At 37.2% G+C, this 17323-nt stretch overlaps 1 protein-coding gene across 3 annotated transcripts in view; it reads right to left on the reverse strand.

The window, feature by feature from the left end:
* The window catches only part of MINDY3 (MINDY lysine 48 deubiquitinase 3), an 89177-nt gene that overhangs the window by 3990 nt on the left and 67864 nt on the right, over positions 1-17323 (reverse strand). For all 3 annotated transcript variants that reach the window (XM_068561970.1, XM_068561980.1, XM_068561974.1), the window contains 3 exons: positions 5940-6012; positions 3209-3296; positions 529-600 (listed from right to left, as the gene is read on the reverse strand). In XM_068561970.1, the coding sequence (XP_068418071.1) occupies positions 529-600; positions 3209-3296; positions 5940-6012 (233 nt within the window). The remainder of the gene's footprint in view (positions 1-528; positions 601-3208; positions 3297-5939; positions 6013-17323) is intronic.

Genomic DNA, 17323 nt, shown 5'->3' on the forward strand with positions numbered 1-17323 from the left:
GACTGCGGCAAGCTGCTTACCTCTCCCATGCGTCAGTTTCCTCCACTTTGTAAAAGGGGGATATACAGGCAATACTTACTTCATGGGATGGTGTTCAACTTCAGATAAAACAAAGTGCTTAAGACAATTCCAGGTAAATGCTCAATAAATGCTAGGTGTTATGGATATTAATTTAAATCCTTTAAAATATTTTTCTAAATCAAAAATCTCACTCTTACCCCTTCTTCCTCCGTTTAAATGGATCAGTAACTTTCAGCACACTAAACTTGATTTAGTTAACATCTACAACACCCAAGGGTAACAACATGTATGTAGATGGAGTTATCCTGTCCCAGTGAAAGTACTGCCCCAAAATTCCAATGAAGATCTCACTGAGTCCAGGTCTAAAATATGCTCTGATTACTAGTAAAGAGACGCCTCGAATAATCTCCTTCCTTAGGTAGCAAGTTTTTGGGAATCAAACATTGTCATATACTCCTATATTTTATCAAGCCAGGTGAAGACAAATTACAACGTGCGTTATCATACCTTTTCATTGTAATTTGATTGCTTCAGTCCATTGTAGTGGTAGACAGTAAAAGACTCTGGACCACTGGAACCCTGTTATAAACAAAGAACAATTAAAACTTTAAATCTTTATATCAGGCAATTTCTAATTAGCAACTGAAAGTAAAATGGAAGTTTCTTAATTCCACATCCTTTGATTACGGAATCATCTGACAAAGCAAGATACTTAGACTTACGCAGTTAACTACCATAAAACCTAAAAGCTGAAATTTGCTTCTGGGGAAGAGACAGGAAATTGGGGGAGTGCTGATTTTTATCATAAGCCCTTCTACAGTTTATATTTTTAAATACGTGCATGTATTACTGTAATTTTTTTAAAAAAAGGACACGGTTCTAAAATGCAAAACAATTTCCTAAACTGTATCTCTGCTTTTTTTCTGCTTATAAATAATTTGTTCCTCTCAATAAATACAGAAAAGCAGTGATACCACTTTCACTCAGATTACAAACATATGCACCAATACTTCCAATTCGGTCCATAGTATCAAATTGGGGGTTTCCATCCCCACAAAAATATCTTCTGAATATTGTAAACTTTAACTGTGAAAAGGAAACATAGTGCTTAGAGACTTAAACAACATTCAATAGAGAAAGGAAACTGAATAAATCATTATACTAACAACTTCCAGAGAAAGTGATCATGTCGTTCCCACTGTTCTAACTTTGGTTCTCAGTTCGGTAAAGCTCACGTTCACCTCTCTGAACGTAGCCTTGAAGGCCGTTAACGGTCGGGCCCCTGCAGGTGCCTGACTCCCAGTGATTGATTCCCTTTAGTGCCTACGGCTGAGTCTCCCCGTGCCCATCCCCCTTAAGGATCCTCCTGGTCACATCTGATTGTGACAAAAGTTGGGCCAGTGTCCCTCCTTGGAATTTTTTCCAGTTGGAACCAAGAGAAGAAGCTCCTTTCCAACGGGCAGGGATGAGACTCCTTCCAGCCCCAGAGGCTCCTGGCACCACCTTCCAGGCGCTGCTTCCTCTGTCCTTCCGTTGCTCCGAGCTACTCCTCCCACTTCCTATCTTTCCGGCCCACGTCAGGCAGTTCAGGCTGGGATTTGCAACCAAGAATCCTAAACGACAGGACCTAACCTACCCTTCCAGTCTTATCTCCAACCTCTCACCTTCCTGAATTCTGCTTGAGACAAGCACATTCCTCATCTTCCCATGAAGAGACCTTTGGTTGTTGGCTCTTCGCACATCTGTGATTTTTTTAAAACTCTTTTCTCGTTTTTCAAGATCTGGGGTAAATCTTACTTTGTAAAGTTTGCCTTAAATACACTATTTGGGTTCCTTATTACTTTGGGATCTTTCTAACAATTGTCTCAATTAATTTGTGAATCATATACTACACTTTGCATTATCTCTTCAGTTGTTATTTTGAAAGACTGTTTACATTTTTAACTGTTTTCAACTTTTCATGTCTAAAATCTAAGCTCATAATTTTTTGTATCCCCTTCAAATGCTTTACAAAACAGAAAAATCTAGAATTTATTCAATCATCTTAATTGTATACATGAGTCAGTGCAATTAGTCACTTAGATAATTTGGCTGTTGATTTTCAGAGTTAGTTAATATACTTTAACTTACAAAATAAATATTTTACTACAACTGAATACAATTTACATCTCCAGTTCTAGTAACTAACAACTGATATAAAATAAATAGCAACAAAAGGTAGTGTAAAACGGTGGTTAAAGTACTTTGTCTCTTTGCTTAGATACCCTACACTGGATCCTGAACTGGCCTCGTGCTAGCAGTATGACGTTAAGCCATTTTCTTAAGTTCTCTAATCCTCCGTTTCCTCCCTGACAAAATGGGGGAAAAATAACACCTAACGTATAAGGCGCACGGTGCCCGGGTGCAGAGAACATGCTTAATAAGCGGTAGCTGCTCCTGCGAGCCTTCCCATAAACCGTGCTGGTATCTGATGAAATGATCACAGTACACCTGGCTAAATCATTTGGGTGAGTGGTAAAACCCTGCACTCAGATAGGAAGACAAGCCAGGTGCAGGCTGTAGAATTAGCCAATGACACAGACATAACTTGAGCATACTGGGACGGCTATAGATCCTTATAAGTCAGCTCCCGTCACAGCCAGTGGAAGGCACGTCCCAGCATGAAGCGGCACAGCTCCACTCCAGTAAAAGGCTTTCCTTTTACTCAACTAAAATCCTCCTCGAACTTAGGGGCACTGGTAGCAGTTCGCACTACATACAGGCTCCTTTACCTTCTTTGCTAGTGTTTAGAAAGTTCTAAAAAGATACATACCAATCTATTAACAGCAGTCACCCGAGAGAAGGAAAATAGGGGTGGGAGTGGTTTAAGAGAATCTTTCTCCTTTTACTCCACAAACTTCTGAATTTGAATCTTCCTTTAGAAAAATAATATCAATGTGTCTATATTGGTGTATATACTCTCTTCCACCACCCCTCTTCCCCAATCAAAGTTTTGCGTTGCTATATTGGAACACACAACTCTTCTATCCTCTCTGTTGGGAAAGTATTTGCATGATAATAGTGCTTTATTAGTCTAATATCTGCATGTTAGAACATTTTTAACTAGTAGAAAAAAAATGCTGAAACAATCATAATATGATCCTCCCAACAGAACAAAACAATAACTATATTTCTTCAGCTATGTTACCTGATCAGGAAAAAATTCTTGAAGAAATGGACCCAATAATATGATTCCTAATCCTTCTGGATCTAATTTATTCTTCATGAGATTTATACTACGGGGAGAGAAAAAAGAAAAACAGTGGATACCAATGAAAAAAAAAAGCTTATTTTTCTCCTTTCATGATTAAATTACTAGTACTGTAACACATTTGACTGCCAAAAATCCTGACAGCTGTTCTTTTTAGACCCTTAATGACAAATACACAGGATGACATCTAATTTGCCAAAACTTGGTTATTTTTAAACCAGAGTAATCTGTTACTATTTAGAATTTAAATTATGATGATGACTTTGGAATATTGTTCCTTATTAGGTAAAGTAACTTAAAAACCCAGGCTTGTAAAAACAGGCTTATAACCTCCCAAAGGCACATTCTCTTTGCTTCATAGCTATGCCTGAATTTAACTATCAAAGGAGCCATTTAACTTAAAATAAACTTTTTTTTTTTTTTAAGCCCAAAGAGAAAAAGAAACAGCATCAAAAGCAGTGGTACATCAGATAATCAAAAACATCTAAAAAGCTTACTATCAAGAACCAAATGAGGCGGAGGCATAAAATTCTTAGACAGTGTAAACTGAAGGTTAAAAAAGGTAAGATATCTTAATTGTCAAAGAGCTGAAGTATAGGTGTAGCCAAGGTTGCTGAAAGGTACTATGTGTGACTAGAAAGAAGGTGGAGAAAAGTGGACTGCAGTTTGAAGAGAGTTTTAAAAATGAAAATGGTCTTTTCAGAAAATTTTCATTCTCCATGTTATCTTTCAAACTATAAATGTCAGGTTAAATACAACTTATTATTGAGCCTTGAATAACATGGGTTTGAACTTTCAGCACAGGTCCACGTATACATGGATTTTTTTTTTTTCAATAAATACATGTACCATAAGTAAAATCTCTTCCTTATGATTTTCCTAATAATATTTTCTTTTCTTTAGCTTACTTTAAGAATACAGTAATAGAATATATATAACATACCAAATATATGTTATAGACTGTTTATGTTACTGGTAAGGTTTCCAGTCAACAGTAGGCTATTAGTAGTTGAGTTTTGGGGAAGTCAAAAGTTACACAGGGATCTTCACCTGCGCGGGGGTCAGTGCCCCTAACCCCTGTGTTGTTCAAGGGTCAACTGTACAACATGCAAAGGATATGACGCTTTAATGGGTCTGAGTAATGCCAGGAGGTTATGACATGAAACAGAGGAAGGCAAGGTCATATTATATTTAATATAATTTATTAATCCTTGATAAGGCCCTGTTAGTTTATGGGCCATCACATATTATAAATGTGACTAGACCAAAGGACCGAATAAATAACTCAGTGCAATCTTTCAGCTACTTCTAGAAAAACAATTTGACTCTACTGTGCTAACTTTAAAATTCAGGGTATGTTATGTATTCTGATGAAACAAGGAAAATTAAGTAGATGACATATAGGCATCTACGTAAGAATCTGAAACAAAAAAACCAACTTTGCCTTTTTTTTCCTCCTTCCCATCTTAAGAATTGTTAGTAACCAAAATGACCTCAGTTCAATTCCCTTTTGCATATTAGAGCAATGTAAACAAGGTCTCCACTTGGTAATCAGTTGAGAAGAAATATGGTAGTTACTATTATACCATTTATTGGACTAGTTCAACTGTCTCTGAATTTCTCCTCTTTAAGTTAAGTTGGAATCAACAATTATGTCTACTAAGTAAGGGTAACATCACAGTGCTAGGTACTGACATTCAGACATACTAATTCAGATGTGATTAGTTTGCAAATGTTTATATGTATTTCTTACTTTCGAAGAAAACACACCCTAACTATTTATTTAAAAACAAACAGAACAGGATCAAGTTCTAAAAACTGTGTAACAATATGTTTTATGCTGCTTTTGCTGAATCCTTTCCTTAAATGTTTGTAAGCGAAAGTTTGTTCATTGTCAGATACATTTTCAGAAGGGGGAAATAACAAAACAAAACAACAACTGTGCAGAAAAAGGAAAAGTTAGTGTAGATCAAACGTGATTTTTAAATCACCTATATTTGATCAATCTATTATATATTTGATTACCAGATTTGATTAAAAGATCTATCCACTTAACCAGAGAGATATTTTCCCATGGATAATAAAGATCCCAAATTTATGCAAGAAGTTATAGATGTAATAATGTACATTAACGAAGACAACGACTGATATTAGTGTTAGGCAATACTGAAAATTATATTCTGTAACATACTGGGGCCACTTACAAAGGTTTCAGATCATTTAGAATGTTCAGGGTCTTTAAGACTGAATGTCAGAGGCCTGCTGGTTATTTAAGCAGGATGACTAGCAATATAGACATTCTACATAACTGTCACTACTTTAGCTGAAGGTACTAAAGACATGCACAAAATTTCAAAATATGGAAAAAGTTTCAGTGAGAAAAAACATATTTAATATGGAGAAAGGCATTTATATTTTTAGGACCCTTTTTTTAAAAACTAGACCATAAGTGCAGAGTGGGAAAGGAAGCTCATTTTAGGTAAGTCAAGTCTCTGCTATAATACTGATTGGTCTGACTGCTTCCTAAATCGTTGCTTAATATAAAGTGCTATGCTTCATATATACATAAACGCTTAGATTTTTTTAAAAAAGAGGCAATAATGTGTGTATAATGTTTTACACTTAACAGAATCAGAGTTGGTTAAATAATACTTTGTATGTAGCTTACTATTCAGGATCTGAAACAAGGTCCAATGCTTTCATCACATCTTCTAGAAGTGAATCAGGTATGAATCCATTATCTGGAAAAGAATTACAGAAACAATTTGGATTAAGTTTACTTCAAGAAATGCTATTATTGCTGCTCAGACAGACTCCAGCGAAGAATCACATAAGAGGGATACAAAGAATTAAGAAACAGCATATTAAGTTTATTTTGGGCACAATATTGTTATTAGGTACTCTCTTAGTTTTCTTGGGCACATAGGCAAAGATTTATTTTCAAGGTTAGTTTTCTAATACAAAAATGAACCACATGACTTCTCCCTGAGAACTCCAAGGAAACCTGAAAGCCAAATTACTTCTTAAACAGGCTTACAAATTTAAATGATACAAATTTTTTTCTACTTAAGTTTCTAACAGTTAGTTATCCAATTAAAATAAACCTTTACCAGTAAATTCTTTTTTGTCGCAATGTTTGTTATTTTAGCTTCTTGCAAGAATGTTCATGATCCATTGTTATTTAGATCTCTGACAATATACGGTCAAGAAAAGATATCTCTCGACTTAAATCAACAGACCTGATTTAAATAAAAGCCATAGATTTAATAGGGAAAAAAATTCAAAGTTGGAATGCAGAGTAGAATCAAATGTTGATGCAGAGTAGTTTATGGAAAATATTCCTTTTCTTGGGCTCGATGAGGAAATAGCATTGGTAAATGGCCCAAACTCAGATGATGCAATAGAACGTGACACACACAAAAAGCTTGTAGGGCAGTTTGAAATCACAGTACTTATAAACAAGCGACTTGTTGATTCCCTTAAATGTACAATGCCTGACTTCCTCTACCCATTTATTCTTTCCTGAAGACTGTGTCAGCTTTAAATCAACTTCCAACACAATAACCTTTTCAGGGATTAGGATAATTAAAGAAAAAAGAAAAAAAATCTTGTCCTGGAGGAGGAGATGTCCAAAAGCCCTGCTTCTATAATCAAACTATAAAGTGTAGTTGCTCTTCCTGCACATAGTGTGTCCTCTACCAGCAAGGAAATAAAGAAGTTATGATTTTTTTAAAAGTCTTTTCTTAAACCTCATAAGCACATGCTTACCCATGTGAAGACAGATTGGCCTTGACTAAAAGGCTAAGAATCATTTAGGATAATTAAAAATTATCCTAAATATAATTTTAGAAAGTGAACATTTAGAATAATTCCAGTTTGTCAAGTTACCAATAATTGAAGGTACAGAGAATAAAAAAACTTGTTTGAAGGCACCTGTGAAAAATATTCAAGCTTTGTAAGCCTAAGTTTGATAAGTTTGAAAGGTAGAAAATTACTCATTTTGCTTAGTTAGGTCACAGCTAAAAGCTTAGCATTTCCAAGTGTAAAACAGGCTTGATCTGGCTACTGGTAACCAGGAACAGTTATCTGGATAGGTTTCTATGTTTATGGGCTATCATGTGTATCCACTTGACAGAAGCAGTGTGTATTACAATATTCTTCTGAAGCACTGAATGGCAGGCAGCCTTCTCTCTTCTTACTGTAACCCGAGACGCAGCTCCCATCCCCAGAAAGGGCTAATGGGCTGTATACAGACACAAACAACAACTAGGAAAACAACACAATGACCTCTTTAACTCAAACGTGATTAACCTCAAGCTTAAACATTCCAACACATTTTTAAGGGGTCTAAGAGATTTACAACCTGTAAACACAGACATTCTGGAGTACAGCAATGACTACACCAAGCCAGTGACTCTAGTTTTTGTACATACAGTATTTTATAACTGGAGACTGCAGAATCATTTTTTTCAATACCTCAAAGACTTTTAATACACCCAAGATTAGAAGAGGAGATTTGGAATTACTTACCTTTTTAAAACACTGATTTTGAAATTACTTTATTCTTTAATAATCATACCTGTCAAGACAAATTCTTTAGAAAAAGCAGCCTTAAGTCTAAGCAGATCGAAACTCAACGCCATCTAGTATTTAGTCAGCTGGTTCCTCAGAGAATATGGAAACAGAGACACAGTGATAAGAAGACCTCAATACCAAGAGCAGAGGAAATCTGAGCGTACAATTTGTTGATTGCTCAAGCCGACCTAAGAAGCACCAAAGGAAAAAGTAGAACTTGAATGCATCGGTAATTTAACCACATGAATATAAAATGGACTTGTACAGGCTTTCAAGCTCAGAAGAATGGGGAGGATGGGCGGGGAGGGCAAGGGGGCATTGCCCGCGGTTGTGACGGAACGCAGCTACGGTGTCAATATTCACATACAGTTAAATTGTGTTTAAGACGTTTGAAAAGGAGGACAAAAGCTGTTCGTTTATAAATTTAAAAAAGAGGGGTTTTTTTTGTTTCTTTAAAACCCAGTAAACAGATGGCAAGAAGCGCCCAGCTCCTAGAGCTCGGGAAGAGGAACTCTGCGCAGAGCAGCGCTGGGTAGGGGTGCAACGGTGAAGTGAGTTAGCAGTTTGCTGGGTAGGGGGACCAGTTCAGAATGGTGAAGAAGTCGAGCTGGCCTCGAAGGAGAAGGAAGGACCCATCATGATTCCCGTTGGGAAAGACGGGGTGGGGGGAGACTGGCAGGCCTCCTAGCAGAGGCACCAGCTGAAGGGAGAGCTGCAGGAGATAGCAGGTGTCAGGAGGCCACAGCGGGACAAGAAACAGCGTGAGAGGAGATGGGGACCCAGCACTGGGGACAGTAACGTTTTCAAACCCCTGCAGGTGAGAAAGAGTACAGTTCCTTAGGAACAGAGGAGACAATCAAGATCAAGTTGAGGAGAATTTAAATGCTGTTGGTTTTAGTAAAAAATTAACAAATTATCTTATTTTTACTCAATGTTGTATCATACTTTACCTAGCTATTATTATTGACGCTTATAATAACATATCCCTACAATTTAATAGCACTCTTAGTGAAAAAATGTATGTGGCTTTTGCCCGGAGGCAAGGTTAGGACATTTTCGTAGTTGCGCTTGCACTGGTGTCTCCCTGCTGCTTCGTGCCTCTGGCCCCGTGAACGGAGGCCATGGACAGCAGGAATGCCATGACCCGGGGGCCGAGCACGGTGCTTGACACAAGTAGCTGCTCAATAACGTTTGTTACAATTATTCAAGCTAATCCTAACTTCAGATTTAAACAAACTGCTCTGTTCAGGCGCCATGGTTCAACCAAAAACAGCTTTGTGAATTGTACCTATGAAGTTTACAAAGAAATGAGTAGCTGCTTTATGGCCTGTCCTACAGAACCACTTCAATTATGTGATGGGAAAGTTGCAAACCAAACCAAACATGGTGCACAGGATACAAAAAAACTATGGCTGGGGCAGCAGGAAACAGTGAAGAGAATGGTACAGCAAGGCGAATGGCAGTGACGGAAGGGACGCAAAGGTAGAGAGAAGATGACGTGATTTAAAAGGAAGAGAAAAGACAGAATTAAACAAAAGGCAACTTCTAGATAATGTCTAAGGATGGGTGTATACTAAACTATCTACAACAAGTAAAATTAGTCTTAAAGAGTAAAAAAATGTACCACACTGAAATCATTCAGACAAAAGATGCTGTCAATATATTTTAGCAACCTAAAAAGAATACAAGGGCTCTTTAAAATCAAAATATATACTCCTTGTCCAAACAGGGTTGATGAAGTCTACAACGGGGCAGAGTGAAGAAAGAGAATAAGAGGGAGAGAGAGAGAAGAAAACAAAACAAACCTCATTACGGGTGATGCTAAAAATTTCAAATACCATCTGTGTAGAATTCAGTTCTTTGGAGATTACTGAATAAGCTCTATGCTACACAGTTTTGGATTTTTTTTCTTTTTTAAACAACAGTATGGTCAACTTATTGAGTACCTGAATAATGATGTAAAGTAGATACAAAGGCCATCTTACAGCTGAGGAAACTGAAGTTAAGGAACTTGCCCAACATCACACAGCTGAGTTTACAGAGGTGGGATTTAAATCCAGGTTGTCTGATACCCACTGGAATGCTTTTAGCATTTTAGAAAGCCATTTTCTGATACCTGGAGGCACTCCAAAGTTCCTCTCTTGTCCAGTATCTTTGATCACACTGATCAATTTACCTCTGTCCCTACTCTTTCATTATTTTTAAAAATTACTATAAAAAATGTATCTGAATACAAACCAAATATCCAAACTTTCCCCCACAAAAGAGATGTAAAAAACAAAATGAAACAAAACAAAACATAAAAACACCACCCCCCCCCCAACCCAAATCCCCAGGAAACAAAACTATGGACTTTCTCTGAAGCCCATACGTAACACTTTATAGAGGACCAGTACTTGATTCTCTTTAGGATCTGAGCACACACACTAGTGTTCATTTCCATTCCTGAATTTGGGATTCTTCATTAAAGGGACCACGTAATTAGAGATGGTATGTCAAGGTCCTGCTTGAAATTAAAATTCTGGAAGTATTACAAAGGAGAAACTAACAGCTAAAAATATATTTTTGAACTTATTTTATATGTATGCTTGGCATCAAAATAATTATTGAGCTCCTTAGATCCTAAAGACTCTGAAGTAGAGACTAACTGCTCAGTGGGAATGACAGTCAATATCATATCCGTATTCCAATAAATTAAAAATAGTTAAAAGTAGACAAAGACAAAAAGATACCCTCCTTGTACATTTCCTTTCTCAAGAAACTCATTCGCATCCAATTTCAATTTCAGTTCTAAAATTCTCACTAAAGAAACTAATGCAGAGGGATCCAAAAAGGCAGATTACAGAAAAGCCATACGTTTGGTTTGAGAATGGTCTGTAGTGGTTACACTGGGTGTAAAAGGATGCTTGATATCTTGGACAATCATTTCAAATCAAAATTAAGCAGCACTATAAAGACCTGACTGGAAACTCCGGAAAGATACCCAGTTTATCCATGTCATCTTACATACTTCATCCTATAATGTATTCCACTCTAGAAGGAATCCTCCTCTCATACAGTAACTATTATCAATATGGGTAGAAACATGTCACCTAATATATCTTGAAACAGAGCAGACATTTACACATGTATGTGTATACCACTTCACGACCACTCTCCACTGGGATATGAGGTATAGAAAAGGCAAACATCTAGAAGCGGGGTGAGAGATGGCAGGGGAAAAAAACCAAATACTTTAAATAAATCCTTAAGAGGCGGGTATGCCACAGGAAATCGCCCGACTCATTTTCTGAAATATATTTCTTTAAAATATAAATCCAAGCCTTGACCGTTAATTTCCTTGATTATTCCAATAACCACTTGCCTCTAAGCATCACTTCTCTTTAGTAAACGCTACCTAATTATTTTTCTTGTGTCCTGTCTTTCCATTCAAGTCAAACACTTTGCTGGCTATTCCTTGTATATAAATTTCTATCTCCTACCTCGTGTTCATGGGTATCATTTTCTCTTCTTTGTGCTTCCATTTGCCAACGTGATCGTACCTCCTCAGGTCTTCAATGATAGCTCTCTAGCTAATCTCAGTTCACTTTGATCACATTTCTTTTAATCTTATATTATTTATATCAATCTTATTTTCATTTTAACTTGCTACAGTTTCCAAAAACTGTACTTGATTAAGTTTGATCCTAACTCAAAATATATTAAAAGCATTTAGGAATAGAAATGATTTATTTCCTATCTTTTCCATCAGAGGATTCATATTGGTAAGAGAATGACTGTATTTGTCACCCTCCATGACATAGTTCAATGTGCTGCATATCCCAATGATTCCAGCTGAAGTTGTTAACTTACTATAAGACGAATTTCGTTCAGTGGTGGGAAAATATAAAGAAGTAAATTACTTTTACTTCTAAAGACTTAGAATGAAATGTTATTGGAATGAAATGTTATTGGAAGTTTAAAAGATTATTAATTCCAAGAAGAAAGCAACATTTATTTTTCTTAAGGTAGGGAAAAGGCACAGTGGTAGAAGCTAACTGAAGGTTAACTCACCAATACCAGCACCAATTAACTTGAGGTGTAGAGAGAGAGGAACTCACATTTATAAAGTACCTACTATGTGTTAAGGACTGGGCAGGTGCTTTCTACAATGCTATTCATTTAATCTTCATAAGGACTCTCAAGAAACAGGTGGTTATTATCATCTGATATATAAGAAAACAGATTTATAGACTGAAAAGTAACTAAAGTTATATGGTTACTAAGATTCCGAGAATTTGTATGACTGAAATTTTCAGAGATGGAAAGAGTAGATCTCCAAGAGTTAAAAATTTCAAGACAGAAGAAAGTGTATTTATAAAGATAACTGAGTCCATTCAGGAGTTGATAAGGATTAACCCAACAACGTAGGCTCCTTCATGGTAATTTACAGTGGAACGTAAGGCATGGCTCAGTTTTAAAGTTATACTGGAAAAGTCAGTGAGCTAGCTATCATAGTTTAGTCATAACCATTATCGAAGTACATAAATGCAAAGACGATTAAAATAACCTAGCTAACAATGACAGAGTTGACATTACAGTGACATATATGTGAACTTTTAAGACAACCTTTGTTAGTGCGGTAGAGAAGCTAATAAGCTCAGGCTCAAAAGAGCATCCTAAAGATGATTTTTCTTATCCTCCTTCTGTATTTTCTTCTGGCACAATCAATTATACAGAAATATTCTGGGGAGTGACGTCAGCAAGATGGAGGGCTAGGAGACCCCAGCTCATGTCTCCCACACAAGAAACCAACAAAAACAATAAACAAACAGCACAAACTGAAGAAAACAGCCCAGGGAAAGTACTGGGCTAGAAAGCAGCAGCAAAAAACCCTGTGGAGCTCCAAAATAAATCAAGGATAACTGCACAGGACAGTACAGAAGTGTACTACCTGAGTCAAGCCATTACCCAGTCAAGAGCAGCCTGGCACCCGGAGGGATGGCCTCAGAGGAAGTTCACCACACGGGGAAAAGGAGAACCCCTGCAGGCCTCTCCACTGGGGACATGTGCAGCCTTTGCTGCAGTGGTCTCCTACCAACATCGCTCCCAGCTGACGGAGCTGCCCACAGTGCTCCCCAGGCCCTGCACCTACTCCCAGAGGCTAGAGCCGTCGCTGCAGGAGACCTGCCCTCAGGGACCCCAGTCTCTCTGGAATGAGGTGCGCCTCAGCACCTCACCATATGCAGGACTGGAGCTCTGGGCCTCACCCATGGTTTCAGGGTCATGGCTTTGTCCCACCATTACCAGCACAGTGTCTGCTGCCCTGGGCCCCGCCTACTGGACACCAGGTTACAGCTCTGACCCGTCATCCTCAAGGATGCTCCATCACCCCCCATCCCAGGTTGAGGCTCTGACACGTCACTGCTAAGACCAGGCTGCAATGCCCTGAGCCCCGCTCCTGATGCTCGGCTTTAACACATCAGCATTGCAGCCGTGCTGCTGCTGCTGCCTCGTGACTGCCGCAGGGGGCCAAAAGTGAGACTCTGACCCACCATGCCCAGTCTATGCTGCTACTGCAGCCTGGGCCCAAGCCACCAGCACAGCTTGTCATCCCAGGGCCTGTGCCGCTGTCGCACACCCCCACGCCAGCGAGCCGCTATGGGGAGCCCCTGAAACTCAGGTCCCAGGTCCACGGAAGAGCTGTACGTATGTATACCGCAGACATCAGTGCCACATCTGCAGCAAGTGCACCTGTACCTCAGGACTACTGTGGTAGCTCTGTATGCACCAGAGCCTAGGACCCTGGCTCTGATACTATACTGCTCCACAAAGGACCCCGAATGAATAGCCAAAACGATCTTGAGAAAAAAAGAACAAAGCTGGAGGTAGCACACCTCCTGATTTCAAACTATATTACCAAACTATAGTCATCAAAACAGTATGGTATTGACCTAAGAACAGTCACACAGATCAAAGGAACAGAACAGAGAGCCCAGAGATAAACGTGCACTTAAATGGTCAATTAATTTACAACACAGGAGCCATGATGTACAATGGAGAAAGGCCAGTCTCTTCAATAAGTGGTACTGGGCAAACTGGACCACTATCTTACACCACACACAAAATATGATCTATTTTGAGTTAAGACTTGAATGTAAGACCAGAAACATTAAAATTCGTATTATGTAGCAAACACAGGTGGTAAGCTCCATGACATCACTCTTGGCAATGACTTTTTGGATTTAACACCAAAAGTGGGGGAGTAGGTGAAATGAGTGAAAGGTGTCAGAGGTACAAGCTTTCAGTTATAAAATAAGTGAGTCATGGGGATGTAAGGTACAGCATGGTGACTATAGTTAATAATACTCTATTGATTATTTGCAAGTCTCTAAGAGAACAAATCTTAAAAGTTCTCATCACACACATAAAAAAATTTGTAATTAGGTATGGTGATCAATGTTAATAGGCCTACTGAGGTGATCATTTTGCAATACATAAAAATACCAAATCATTATGTTGTGCACGTGAAAGTAATATAATATTAAACATCACTTACACCTGAAAAAAATAAAAATCCTGTAGTGGTGGTGTGTAAATCACTTTGAACTCTACCATACAGGCCAAGAGACAAGGGTTAAAAATAACTCTATCTACAATATTATGTTAATGGATACACAATAGAAAGAGATGTATACTGGGACATCAAAATAAATTATGGAGGTCACGTAAATGCATTGAACTTTCTTATGTAATTGAAGTTAAGTTGTTGTTAGCTTAAAATAATTATAAGACTAAGATGTGTTACAAAAGCCTCATGATAACCAAAGAGCAAAAACCTATAATAGACAGACAAACCATAAAGAGAAGAGAATCAAAGCATACTACTATAAAAAAATCAAGTCACAAAGAAACCAAAAGAAGAAGAAAGAAACTACAGAACCACAAAACAATTAATTAATTAATTAACAAAGTGGCAATAGTAATAAGTCCTTACCTATCAACATTTACTCTAAATGTAAATGGTTTTATTTCTCCAGTCAAAAGACACAGAGCGGCTGAATGGATAAAAGAACAAAACCCAACTATATGTGAGTCTATAAAGACTCACTTAAGCTTAAAGGACATGGACAGGCTGAAAGTGATGAGACGAAAAAGATATTGCATACAAATGGAAAACAAAAGAGAACTGGGGTAGCCATCCTTATGTCAGACAAAATATCTTCTAATCAAAAACTGTAACAAGAGACAAAGAAGGTCATTATGTAATGATAAAGGGATGAATGTATCAGGAGGATATAACAACTATAAACATATATGCACCATATATTGTAGCTCCTAAATGTATTAAATGATTATTAACAAATCTGAAGGGAGAACAGAGAGCAATGAAATAAAGTAGGGGACTTCAATACCCCACTTTCAACAACAGTTTGATCATGCAGACAGAAAATCAGTAAGGAAATAATGGATGTGAATTACACTTCAGACTGCATGTACCTAACAGACATATACAGAACACTCCATATACCAGCAGCAGAATATGCATTTCTTCTCAAGTGTACATAAAAGATTCTCCAGGATAGATCACATGATAAGGCATAAAACATGTCTTAGCAAATTTAAAAGGACTGAAATCACACCAAGTATTTTTTCCTACCACAATGACAGGAAACCAGAAATAAACAACAGGAAGAAAATGCAAAATATATGCAGATTAAACAACATGCTCCTGAACAACCAATGGGTCAAAGAAGAAATCAAAAGGGAAACCAAGAAATATCTTGAAACAAATGAAAATGGAAGTACAATGTATCAAAACCTAGGGATGCTGCAAAAGCAGTTTTAAGAAGTTTATACTGATAAATGCCTACATTAAGAAACAAAAAAGACCTCAAATAAACAACCTCACGTTACACCTTAAGGAACTAAAAAAAGAAAAACTACAACGGAGATATATGAAATAGAGAACAGAAATATAGAAAAAAGCAATAAAACTAACAGCTGACTTTGACAAGATAAACAAAACAGAGAGAATTAAAGAGGAGACATTATAACTGTTACCACAGAAACACAAAGAGTCAGAAGAGACTGCTATGAACAATAACACCAACAAATTGGACAACTGAGAAGAAACTGATTAATTTCTAGAAACATAAAACCTACTAAAACTGACTCATGAGGACAAAGAAAATCTTAATAGAGCAGTAACAAAAAGGAGACTGACAGTGTAATCCAAAACCTTCCAACAAAGAAAAGTCCAGGAACAGATGGTTTCACTGGTGAATCTACGAAACAACTAAAGAGGAATTAATGCCAATCCTTCTAAAAATCATCCAAAAAATTAAAGATGAGGGGATACTTCCAAATTCACTTTGAGACCAGCATTACTCTGATACCAAAGCCAAATATGGACACTACAAGAAAAGAAAACTGCAGATCATAATCCCTGATAAATACAGATACAAAATATTAGCAAACTGAATTCAACAGCAGATTAAAAGGACCATACACTATGAGCAAGTGGGATTTATTCCAGGTATGCAAGGATGGTTCAACATATGCAAATCAACAGATCTGATATACCACATTTATAAAAGAAAAAAATTGTATGATCATGTCAATATGCAGAAAAGGCACTTGATATAATACAAAATCCTTTCATAATAAAAACACTAAAAAATATGGTACAGAAGGAATGTTCCTCAGTGTAATATACAACAAACCTACAGCTAATATCATACTCAATGGTGAAAAGTTAAAATCCTTTCCTATGAGAACAGGAAACAGACAGGATTGCTCACTTTTGCCATTTCTATTCAGCATATTATTGGAAGTCCTAGCCATAGCAATTCGGCACAAAAAAGAAATAAAAGGCGTTCATACTGGAAAGGTAAAAGTAAAATGATCTCTGTTTGTGGATAACTTGGTCTTATATATAAACCCTAAAGACTCCACTAAAAGCCTGTTAGAAAAAATGATTTCAGTAAATTTGGAGGATACAAAATCAACATATTGTTATCAGTTGCATTTCTATACACCGACAAGAACTATCTGAAGTGAAATTAAAAAAGCAATTGCATTTACGATAGCATCAAAAACAATGAAACGCTCAGGCACACGTTTAACCAAAGAGGTATAAGACACTGAAAACTGTAAGACACCGATGAAAGAGATTGAAGAAAACAGAAATAAATGGAAGGATACACTGTGCTCATGGATTATATCAAGAATTAACAGTGTTAAAATGTCCACACTACCCAAAGTGATCTACACAGTCAATGCAATCCTTACCAATATTCCAATGACATTTTTCACAGAAATAGAAAAAACTATTCTAAACTTTATTTGGAACTGCAAAAGATACTGCACCGCCAAAGCCATCTTGAGAAAGAAGAACAAAGCCAGAGGCATCATGTTACCTGATTTCAAGCTATATTGCAAAGCTCTAATAATGAAAAGAATGTGCTACTGGCATAAAAACAAGCACATAGCCCA

This window comes from Eschrichtius robustus, chromosome 1, assembly GCF_028021215.1.
Source record: "Eschrichtius robustus isolate mEscRob2 chromosome 1, mEscRob2.pri, whole genome shotgun sequence".
Lineage (NCBI taxonomy): Eukaryota > Metazoa > Chordata > Mammalia > Artiodactyla > Eschrichtiidae > Eschrichtius > Eschrichtius robustus.